General features: G+C 47.1%; 1 protein-coding gene across 2 annotated transcripts; it reads left to right on the forward strand.

The window, feature by feature from the left end:
• Positions 1–2,004: 2,004 nt before the first annotated feature.
• Positions 2,005–11,227, forward strand: Sbds (Sbds, ribosome maturation factor). Of its 2 annotated transcripts, none has more exons than XM_087578001.1 (5): positions 2,005–2,866; positions 3,153–3,282; positions 6,028–6,228; positions 8,149–8,313; positions 10,489–11,227. In XM_087578001.1, the coding sequence occupies exons 3-5, from the start codon at positions 6,088–6,090 to the stop codon at positions 10,615–10,617; spliced, it is 435 nt and encodes a 144-aa protein (XP_087434127.1). In that variant the 5' UTR covers positions 2,005–2,866; positions 3,153–3,282; positions 6,028–6,087; the 3' UTR covers positions 10,618–11,227.
• Positions 11,228–12,315: the final 1,088 nt, after the last annotated feature.

A 12,315-nucleotide genomic window follows, 5' to 3' on the forward strand; every position in this document is an offset into this window, starting at 1 on the left:
TTCCTGTACTTCTCTGATTGGTTCAGAGTGTAAAGGGGTGGGTCTGTGGGAAGCTCCATCCAGAGCGGGAGATGCAAAAGCCAACGTGCTTCTGGCTCCACTGGGATTGGCTCAGAAGGGGAAAGGGCGGCACAGAGGGCAGTACTTTCAAGAAATCAATGACAGCCTGGCATGGTGCAGGCCATTAATCCTAGCACTCCAGAGTCACAGGCAGGCGGATCTCTGGGAGCTCCTAGTTAGTCCCCGTAATAAGCTCCAGGACATACGTATGCCAGGGCTATAAAGAGACCTTGTCTCAATAAATCAATCAATCAATCAATGGAAGAAACTAATTCAGCTTGGTGACACAGGCCTGTAATTTCATCGCTCTTGAGACTGAAACAGAAGGATCACGAGATACAGGATAGCTACTATTTAGAGTCTCACTGTGTAGCTCCGAATGGCCTTAACTTGCCTATGTAGAACAAAATGGCTTCGAATTTACAATGCAATTAGCCTGCCTCTGACTCCCAGGTGCATAAGGTGCATAGGCCAAGAGAAATTGTATTTACTTCTTTAAAGAAATGTAGAGATAGAGTTTTCAGACACACCACAAGAGGGTATCGGATTCCATTGCAGATGATTGTGAGCCACCATGTGGTTGCTGGGAATTGAACTCAGGACCACTAGAACAGTCAGTACTCTTAACCACTGAGCCATCTCTCCAGCCCCTCCAAGAGAATTTTTAAATAAGAAACAGAGAATACGGAATCTAAAAAGCAAGCAAACAAACAAAACAACAGACTAAGGGCAGCCAGGTGTAGTAGCACATACTTCTAATACCAATATGGGAGACTGAGACAAAATGCAGAGGATTGGATTGCCCATGAATTAGAGATTGGCCTAGGCTATATTGTGTTCAAATAAGCAAAACAAAGCAAAACCTACAATGACTATAGTATGCAGTCTATATGTACAGTGGGCGGGCTTCTTTGCATTTTATCTGGAACAAATCGACTGTAAAGAGAATTGTTTATGTTAGGAATAAAATGTGAAGTGCATATTAGATCAGTGTCTGATAACGGTATACTGAAATACTTAAATATTTAAGAATAAAACCATATGGGGTTGGGGATTTAGCTCAGTGGTAGAGCGCTTGCCTAGGAAGTGCAAGGCCCTGGGTTCGGTCCCCAGCTCCGGAAAAAAGAACCAAAAAAAAAAAAAAAAAAAGAATAAAACCATATGATGATTTGTTTTGAAGGCGATGATGAAAAAGGTTCTCAAGCAATCGAGGCTGGCCTCGGACTCCCTGTGCTGGCGAAGATGGCCTTGAACTCCTTGTATCCTGTCTATACCTGCCAAATTCTGGCATTACAGACGATGGCCATCCCGCGGGGTAATTTGTTGTAAAATAATACAGTTAAAAGAGGGAGGATAGAATAAGAATGAAAACAGGGGGGCTGGAGAGATGACTCAGTGGTTAAGAGCACCGACTGCTCTTCCCGAGGTCCTGAGTTCAAATCCCAGCAACCACATGGTGGCTCACAACCATCTGTAATGAGATCTGATGCCCTCTTCTGGTGTGTCTGAAGACAGCTACAGTGTGCTCATATATATAATAAATAAATAAAATATTTTAAAAGAATGAAAACAGGTGGATAATTATTGAAGCAAGATGGAAGCTCGTTACGCTTTTTACCTCCTTTTTCCCCTCTAAAATTCTCCTTTAAAAAGTTAAAAATGAGTGCAGCGTTTAAACTCTGCAGAACTATTCAACCAGAATACCAAGTTCCCACCGGGACACTAAACATTAGTCACCAGCCTATAGCCATGACTGGCGCAAGTAAATGACGTCACCACCGAACAGAACGCCTTCCTTTGAGGGCGGAGATGGAGGGCGCAAAAGTCACACTGCGCAGGCGTAGTTGCTTTCTTCTACCGGGTTTGTACCCACCTGACGCATGCGCAGTAGGGCAATCGGGTACGCAGTAGCTGCTGCCCCGGAGTAGGGACCGGAAGAGCCGCGCACTCTTTGGGCGTTAAGGGTTCGCGCGCCGCAGGGTCGTTTCAGCTGAGCACTTGGAGTCCCCGCGAGCTCGAGATCTGTGAGCAGCCACCATGTCGATCTTCACCCCCACCAACCAGATCCGACTGACCAATGTAGCCGTGGTGCGGATGAAGCGGGGAGGGAAGCGCTTCGAAATCGCCTGCTATAAAAACAAGGTCGTCGGCTGGCGGAGTGGAGTGTGAGTGATGCTGCGTCCAGAGTTCAGCGGACCGGCCACTTCGAGGCCTGGTCTTCTTAACCCTGGCTCTTGAGAGTACCTTTCAGGACTGGTTTGCCTGATTCGGATTGGGTTTTGGTTTGAGATTTTGTTGGTGTCATAAAAACTGCCAGCTATAAACTTCGTCAGAGCCGGGTGGGACTATGTCTGTAATCCCAGTGCTCAGGATACTGAGGCAGGAGGATTGCTGTGAGTTCCAGGTGTGTTTGACCCTGTCCTAAAAAAAAAAAACAAAGCTGCAACCACGAGGACCCCGAAATCGCGGTGGCCTCTTGGATTAATGATTAAGACGCTATCACAAAGAAAAGAAACATTTCCAAGGATATTTTTCCAAGGATAGTAGTCCGGAAGCTAATCCTACACCTACGAATACTGAAATTAGTACAGCAAACGTCTCACACACACACCTCAGAATCCCCCGTTTCCCAAAGTGCGTATAATGTCTTCGCTACTGCCATCTAGGGACAGACATTCCAGGACGCAAGCACCACTCCCCACCACACCCTGAGTTTTCTTACATAAAACAATGACGTGGTTTTTCCCTCCATAGTGCAGTGGGAGAATACAGATACTGTCCTGAGTTTTCGATTGGTCCTGCGCAGGTAGTCACCAGAGAGAGAGTAATTGTGTGTGTGTGGGGGGGGGGGGTAGTGATTTCTCCTTTTTCCTTTAGGTTTTAGGCTTTAGGTTTTGGGGGTGAGGGTGGGGGATTGAGGCTTGTCTTAAATTTCCCTGCCTCTACTTCCTAAATGATGGATTACAGATGTGCACCTCACACCCAGCTTGTAGCACTTCCCTTTTATCTTGTTGGCATCTTGTGTTTAAATGTGAGTGGATTTTCAGCTGTCCAGTGGATTCACATAGGACTTTCTCTCCTGCCCTTTCAAGGGAAAAAGACCTTGATGAAGTTCTGCAGACCCATTCAGTGTTTGTCAATGTTTCCAAAGGTCAGGTTGCCAAGAAGGAAGACCTCATCAGTGCATTTGGGACCGACGACCAGACTGAAATCTGCAAGCAGGTAGGTCCTGCCAGCTGCAGCATAATCCATTCTCATAATCATAGCCAACATCAGAACCACTGGTTTTCTTGGGGAGGTTTTGTTGTTTTAGATTTTTTTTTTTCAAGTTAATATTATTGGGAGATTTGGGGAGGTTTGTATGGTATTTGTTGCTTTTTTTTTTTTTTTTTTTTTTGACCTTTGAGACGAGTCTCACTATGTTGCCCAGGCGGACATCAAACTCAGCGGATAGCTATGCTGGCAGGGAACTTCAGATTCCCCAGCGTCGTGCCACCTCACCCACATCCATTACTTCTAAATACAGTCACAAAGAAAAGAAACTTTGTGTCTTAACTACTGCCATCTAGGGACAGACATTCCAGGACCCAAGCACCACTCCCCACCACACCCTGAGTTTTCCTCACATAAAACAATGTCGTGATATTTTCCCCCCTCCAAGATTAAATGGGAGAATACAGATATGGTGGAAGGGGAGACAACACACAGTATATCACTGTGTAGCTCTGGCTGGCCTCGAACTCAGTGATACATCTGCCTCTGCCTCCTGAGTTCTGTAATTAACGGTGCATTCCACCATGCCCAACTTTTTTTTTTTAGTGTACACACACGAGTACAAATTGGTGCAAGGTGTGTAAAAGACTAGAAAATGACCACAAAACTAAAATTGGATCCCCCTGGACCCGGAGTTAGAAGTGTTTGTTAGCTCTGTCGTCTGGGTTCTGGGACTTGAACTCCAGTCCTCAGGAAGAGCAGCTGTTCCTTCTCTCCACCCCCCACCCCAGGGTCACATTGACACAAACCTTGGATTTGTTTATGCTGCTTTAATTGCAAGAAATACCAGTCACTGTTAGTAGGAGTCTACTCTCTATGCACACCCATCTTTATTGAAACAAACTAGAAAGGGGCAAGAAGTTTAAACACCTGTATTAGAACACATAGGTGGCCAAGGTGGCGAGGAGACTGCAGTGAATTAGAGCCACGTGGTGGGAAGGACGTCTTCGTACGCAAAGGAGATGCAGGAACTTCTCCAGTCCTCCCGATTCAGGATGCTGAGGGTCATTTCCACATTACTAAACCTCTCAGAATGTAAATGATTGACAGGAGAGAGATTGCCATTTCTGGATAGGCATCGTCAGAAGCAGGAGCAGTGCTCTGTGCCTTAGCGTCTGCTCCACAATCGGCATAGTGAGAGTTGGTTGTTCTGTCTGAGGGTTCTCCTTGGCCTTCAGCGACTTTTCTGTAACGCCGCTGACGGTTCCCAGACCATTTCTGCCAGTTTTAGGTTAAGGCTGCAGGGACATTAAATATTCTGCCAACTTGGGGCATTGAAATTCGCTATTTCCTTTCTAAGCCCTGACACTGGACCCGTCTCTCAGCCCATCCTTAGGAGCTGCATAACTGCCCACTTCTCCATCTTTGTTTTTCAAGACAGGGTTTCTCTTCATGGCCCTGGTTTTCCTGGAAATCACTCTATAGACCAGGCTGGCCTCAAACTCAATCCGCCTATCTCTGCCTCTCGAGTACTGGGCTTAAAGGCATGTGCTGCCACCAACTGGCTCTGGTTCTCCATTTCATCAGAGCCGTCCTAGAATATGATAAACTCCTAGATCTGTTTATGTTTGTTCTTTTGCCTTAGAGACAATAGGTGCCACCATGTCCAGCTTCTGGATTTTTTTTAATCAAACTTTAGAAATTAACTTTTCTAGTAAGTCACTTCATTTACCTGACTGCTTCCCACCCCCAACCCCAAACTTTTTTTTTTTTTTTAAAGCAATATCTCACTATGTAGCTCTGGCTAGCCTACAATTTGTTATGTAGACCAGGCTGACCTCACCCTCAGATCTTCTAGGCTCTGCCCTCAAGTGCTGGGATTAAAATTGTATGCCACCACATCTACCTATAGGGTTTTAGGGGGACTCTGTGGTGGTGGTGGTGGTTCTGAGGATTGAATGCAGGACCTTTAGCATTCGAGGTATATAATATCACCAAACTTCCTATTGTTGCCACCCGTCTTAGTCAGGGTTTCTATTCCTGCACGAACACCATGACCAAGAAGCAAGTTGGGGAAGAAAGGGTTCATTCAGCTCACACTTACACATTGCTGTTCATCACCAAAGGAAGTCAGGACTGGAACTCAAGCAGGTCAGGAGGCAGGAGCTGATGCGGCCATGGAGGGATGTTACTTACTGGCTTGCTCAGCTTGCTCTCTTATAGAACCCAAGACCACCAGCCCAGGGATGGTACCACCCACAAGGGAAGGAACCCTCCCCCCTTGATTACCAATTGAGAAAACCTTGCAGCTGGATCTCGTGGAGGCATTTTTCTCAAGGGAGGCTCCTTTCTCTGTGATAACTCCAGCTTGTGTCAAGGTGACACACAAAACCAGCCAGTACACCACCCTTTAATATAGTCCCTCATGTTGTGGCCCCCAGCCATAAAGTTATTTTATTGCTACTTTGTAACTGTAATTGTGCTACTGTTAAGAATCATAATGTAAATATCTGATATATAGGATATCTGATCTGCAACCCAAAGGGGTCGTGACTGCTCTAAATGGACTTTCTCCCTGTCCCTCAGTAAGTGGGATCAGGGAGCTCCTTATAATCTGGTGCTGGATTTAGGCAACACATGGTTCTGCATCAGCAGCTACAGTAGATGACACTTCCTTTCCTCCCTGCTAATTCTGTGCAGTGGAGAAAGAAAACTGGAACTGATGGGGGCTTTCTGTATGTTCTGCCATTTTAGATTCTGACTAAAGGAGAAGTTCAAGTGTCAGATAAAGAACGGCACACACAGCTGGAGCAGATGTTTAGGGATATTGCCACCATTGTGGCAGACAAGTGTGTGAACCCGGAAACAAAGAGACCCTACACCGTTATCCTCATCGAGAGAGCCATGAAGGACATCCACTACTCCGTCAAACCCAACAAGAGCACCAAGCAGCAGGTGAGGGGTCATCATTGTCCTCAGAATGTAGGACCATGGAAGGATCTGATGCTCCTTGGCTCCCCATCTCCGGTGCTGGGATCAGAAGCACACACTTCTAGTCAGCCCTGCTGTGCTGGTGATGGGAAGCAGGGATCTGAGCATTCTGGGCAAGCACTTCCAGCTGAGCCCCACCCTTAGCAGCTGCCCCCGTGATGGAACAGAAATACACACAGAACTCTTACTTCCCGTCTAGCTCAACCCTTTCAAAACACACTTAGACTTTGAATCACACGAACGCTTTCCCTGTTTCTGTTTATTAACAAATTTCATACAGCTCAGCCGGCCAATCTGCTACGTGCCTGGATTTCAAATGCTTGAGAGGCTGAGACCATCTCAGAAAATAAAATCACCGTTTCTTTAGAATAGTCAACTCCATAGCACTTTCACAGAGCTTACAGCCTTTTCGAGTTAGGAATACTGGTTGGTGTCTTCATCATGAGGGAGGTGGAGGCAAAATGTCATCCTTCCCTACCTAATGAGTTTGAGGCAAGCTTGGACTGTATGAGAAACTCTAAAAGAAAGGCCAGGGGAAGTGGCTGAGTCCATAAGAACATTTGCTGCACAAGAATGCAGACCTAAATTTGGATATCCAGAACTTGGATGAGACGCTGAACTGGGTCCCCTGCTTCTGCACCTGTAACTCCAGTGCTGTGGGGGACAGAGGCAGGAGCTTTCTGGGCATTGCTGTCTACCTGAGCAACTCCAGATTCAGTAGAGACCCTATCTGGAGAGGACAATAGAGAGTACGGAAGAGGGCAGGCAATAGGACACCCAGCATCCTTACAGGCTGTGTCATGTACCAACATACACGCATGCACACTCTTACATTTTCATATAGCATGTAACGTGTTCAACAGACCACGAAATACAGTTGATCCATATAACTTAACACACTGCCTGAGCTGTCAGCGCTCCAGCGGTTTCCTGACTTAGCCCTGATCGTGAACATCCAGAAAACAGAAAAGGCCTGGCAGAAAAATGGAAGGAGCCAGAGAAGAACGCGGATACCCAGGAACTCTGGGCGACATCAGAATTTCCATTCTCACAACCCACACTTCTCTGTACAGGGAAAAATCACATGGGAGGTCATCAAGGGACTAATGACTTCACATGCTTCATGTGTGAGAGGGCAGCCACCTGTACACCGTTCCCTTTCCATAAATCCTCAGAGTCCCCAAGCCCAGTCCCATGTCTCCTCCACATGCAGCTCAGGTGAAACTTCCTGTGGGTCAATGCCAGAGATAACAACAGGAAGGCCTGTCAGAACTTACATCTAAACTCAAAGCTCTCCAGACCATTAGGCATCCTAACACTGAATGGCTATCAGACTTTCAAGGAAGCCATTGAGTCTGTGTTATCTACCCCATGACAGTTTCTCAGGCAGGGGTGGACACAAAGTGGGAAGTTCATTGCTGGACGGCTCGTGGGACGGCTGTAGTCCATTTTCCCAAGGAACATTTGTCTGGTCTCACACTGTTCTAGAATTAATGTGAACTGAGCTATGGGCTCAGGTCCTCACAGTTCATGGCTTAGAAGTCTCTGGGGCCAACTGAAAGACATTTTGTCTGTCCTAGAGAAGTTCGCTTATGTTTGCAAATGTGTATACTTCCCACCCCACACATTCTCTTGCTTTTAGAGCGCTGAGGGCAGCCCAGGTCCTCATGCATGCTGGGAATGCTTCACCACTGAACTGCACTCCCAGCAAAGAGTGTTTTTTCCACTTCACAAAAGGAGACACTTCGATTTTTCCAGGTATTTCTAGGGTTGCGTGTATCTTGGCCGTGCAGCCACGCGCATACTGCGGCTTTGTGGAGATTGCGTGGTGTGTGTCCGTGCAGCACAAACGCTAAACCGCAGGCCCTCCTTGTGTCTTGAAAGGCGCTGGAGGTGATAAAGCAGCTGAAGGAGAAGATGAAGATCGAGAGGGCGCACATGCGCTTGCGCTTCCTCCTGCCGGTGAACGAGGGAAAGAAGCTGAAGGAAAAGCTGAAGCCCCTGATGAAGGTCGTGGAGAGTGAGGACTACAGCCAGCAGCTGGAGATCGTAAGGCGATGGGGGTGGAGCGAGCAGCGTGGCCGGGCCCGAGAGTGTGACCTTGACCCGTCATTCTTGGCTTTTACCAGAGTAGCCGCGTTCCTGACCGTAATGCGTTCCTGACCGTAATGCGGTGCTTGTTACTTTTGCAGAGCTGTGACCCAAACTCTTGAGAGAGCAGGTTAAAGGAAGTGAGGTTCATTTTGGCTCAGTCTGAGAGGGCTCAGGTCCACGACTGCTTGGCCCCATGCTCTTGGGCAGGGCAGGAAGGAGAGGAGATGGGGGACTGGAGAGCAGCTGTGGCTTAGTCAGGCCCTGAGATCCACTCCCTCCTTGTAGACCTCAGCCACTAAGGTTCCCAGATGAGGCAAAATAGCACCACCAGCCGGAGATAAGACTTGGAACATGTGGGCCTGTGGGGACATTTCATATTTAAACCATAGAGTAATGTTTACAAGGTGTAGGCCAGGCTAACGTGCCCAGGTGTGAATAGGATAGTGTAGTTAAGCATTCACACGATTTTCTTTTTTGGGGGAAGGGGGGTATTGGCCCCTTCTGGGTTTTTGTTTTCTCTATACAAGTTGCTCTGTCCTTGATATTTGGATTTTTTTTAAGATTTATTTATTTATTATATATGAGTACACTGTAATTGTCTTCAGACGCACCAGAAGAGGGCATCAGATCCCGTTAAAAATGGTTGCAAGCCACCATGTGGTTGCTGGGATTTGAACTCAGGAACTCTGGAAGAGCAGCCAGTGCTTTTAACCACTGAGCCATCTTTCCAGCCCATCATATGATTTTATTTGCATCTTGTCAAAGCATTCATAACAGAATTGTGTTAGTCATATTCACTTTCTTTAAAATAATAAGATATATTTTACACTGAGTCTTCTCTTTTGGGGTAATAGTAAAAGTGGGGCCAGGTGTGCACCTCTGTCATCCCAGCACCCCGGAGGTCAAGGCAGGAGAATCATGAGTTTAGGGGCATCCTCAGCTCCATGGTCAATTTGAGACTAGCAGTACCAGCTCTAAGCATTAGCAGGGAGAGGATTTGATGCTGGGGTGGCTATGCTATTCAAAAACAGCTAAACGTCTGAACATTCCAGAACCTACATGGCTTCTCAGTGCGTCTCCATCTGTTTCACAGGCGGTGGCGGCTGTGAGGAGGTGACCTATAAAAGTCTAATGCTAGATTTCACCCTGGAGAGGACCATAGTGTGCTACAGCCCTTTTATAGACAGACAGACAGACACACACACACACACACACACACACACACACGGAGAGAGGGAGGGAGGGAGGGAGAATCTGGATTTTTTTTTTATTTTATTTTATTTTTTTTTTTTTTTTGTTTTGTTTTTTGTTTTTTTTTCAGAGCTGGGGACCGAACCCAGGGCCTTGCGCTTCCTAGGCAAGCGCTCTACCACTGAGCTAAATCCCCAACCCCTGAGAATCTGGATGTTTTAGAAAGGAGTAAGAAGCTAGGGATTGAACCCAGGGTCTTTTTTTTTTAAAAGTTCATTTAATGTATATGAGTACCCTGTGGCTCTCTTCAGACACACCAAAAGAGGGCATCGGATCTCATTTCATTTGTAAGTAAAAATGCAAGCTGGATGGTAGTGGTACACTCCTCCCAACACTCAGGAGGAGAGGTAGGCAGATCTCCTGAGTTCAAGCTCAGCCTGGTCTAGAATGAGTTCCAGGGCTACACAGAGAAACCCTGTCTTTTTTTTTTTTAAATATGAGTACACTGTAGCTATGTTCAGACACACCAGAAGAGGGCACCAGATCTCATTACAGATAGCTGTGAGCCACCATGTGGTTGCTGGGATTTGAACTCAGGACCTCTGGAAGAGCAGTCAGTGCTCTTAACCACTGAGCCATCTCTCCAGCCCCTAGGAGGAGGGTCTTAAAGCCCACACCCACAGTGACACACCTACTCTAACAGGGCCACACCTTCTAATAGTGCCACTCCCTGGGCTGAGCATGTAGAAACCATAACAAGGGGTGAGCCCCAAAGTCCAACAGTAGGTATTTAGCATCAAGGCTAGACCCAGCTGCTGCCCTGGCCTCCACGTGAGCAGCACCTAGAACTCAGCCCTAGATCTGCCCTGAGCGTTAAACCTGGGTTTATTCTGTGCCCTTACCCATCTTCCCTTGGAAACCAGCTGTCAATCATTGCAGGTATGCCTCATCGACCCAGGCTGCTTCAGAGAAATTGACGAGCTGATAAAAAAGGAAACGAAAGGCAAGGGTTCTCTGGAAGTGCTCAGTCTGAAAGACGTGGAGGAGGGAGATGAGAAGTTTGAATGACACCGAGTAGGTCCTCAGCGCAGCACAACAGCGGGCGTCCGTCTGTCCTAGCAGCAGCAGCAGCAGCAGCAGTGCGTTTCTGGGACCTGCCAAAAGCCCTCTGGAGCAATGTGCCACTTTCCATCCTGTGTTAAACATTGGCCTGGGTGCCTGGTATTTTTGTTGTCAATTGGGGTTTCCAGCCAAAATGAAAAGAATAACCCAAAATACAGAGTCCAGAACAGCTGTTCACTGATGTGTATGCCTTTCTGGTTCCACAGGGAAGACCAGAGGCAGCGCTGGATAAGAAGGTAGATTTAGTACGTGACAGATGACTGGAGAGGGTCTGTATAACAAAGGGGGACGCCTGCTGGGAAGGAAGATGTGTTCTGCGTAATGAAGTCCAGGTCTGGGGTGTGAGCTTGGAGAGATCTTTCTGTCTCCCTACGAATAGGTGTGTAATGAATGACTGGGGAGAAATTGAATTTTTAGTTTTCAACAAACATGGTACCACAACTTAGATGATTCTTGGGAAAATATATAAAGTCATTTAATACTAATCTTAAAAGTTTATAATATATGTTAGGATAGTTAAAAATTATATGTAATCAATAAAACTTATTTTTACTAAGCTCTGGCCTGCATTTCTAGACAGCTTCCTCTTACTCTGGTTTTGTATTCGGTACTTTTCTCACTGGGATGAAATGCCTGAAAAGGACTTAAGGAAGGCAAGCTTTACCTCAGCTCACAGTGAGGGGTGACAGGTCTTCACAGCAGAGGAGACGATGGCAGGATGGCCAGGCAGCTGGTGCTCCATCTGTGGTCAGGAAGCAGAGGTGAATGCAGATACTCAGTGGGGACCCCAGGACATCCCACAGACAGGAGACCCAGATGTGACCAGAGGTCTGTTCCCACGGGGATTCTGGATTCTGTCAAGATGGTGGTCTACCAGCCATCACAAACTGGGGCCGGCGTGGGGAGTTAGTCACGGGTCTGCTTTGGTTTGTGATTTGACGGTCTTAGTCAAAGGCCTTTAATCCCAGCACTTGAGGTACAGGCCATCGATCAACTAACAGCACAAGAAATTTGGTTTTTAGAGGCAAAAAGCCCAGCTTTCACAAATGGGCAGGGTTCCAACTGAAAGGAGTAGATGAAGGACAGACAGAAAAGACTCTTAACACCCAGAGAGTGGAGCGAGCTGCTGTTCTTCCCCACTCCCCAGCCCCAAAAACTATGCGTGCGTGCGTGCTCAGAGGCTAGAAGAGGGCATCCCTAGAGCTGGAGTTAAGAGTTCTGAGCCCGATGTGGGTGCTAGAAATTGAACTTAGGTCCTATGGAAAGCAAGCTCTTAAGCACTGAGCTGTCTCCAGCCATAGCCTGCTTTACTGGTGGCTGAGGACACACTAAGGATTTATAGGTAATTGGCCGGGGTATCTTTAACCTCTGCTGGTTTGTAGGATGTGTATCCTGTGCCCTGAGGATAGAATCCAGAACCCTACTGCTTCGCTGTGCCCTCAGCAGCTCACTGGATGTACTCACCAGCCCTGGCTCTTAAGGTGTTCTGGTAGCATTCAGGTCAGGTTCATGGTCTCATACAAGGTCTTACACTCTTTGTACAAAGACCCATGGATTTGTTGAGGTCACCTTACTAGGAAACACTGGCCACCCTTCTTCCTCAGGGCAGGGGATACTGGAAGTGCTTCTGGCCTACACCTTAAA

The sequence above is a fragment of the Rattus norvegicus genome, chromosome 12 (genome assembly GCF_021556685.1).
Source record: "Rattus norvegicus strain SHRSP/BbbUtx chromosome 12, alternate assembly SHRSP_T2T, whole genome shotgun sequence".
Lineage (NCBI taxonomy): Eukaryota > Metazoa > Chordata > Mammalia > Rodentia > Muridae > Rattus > Rattus norvegicus.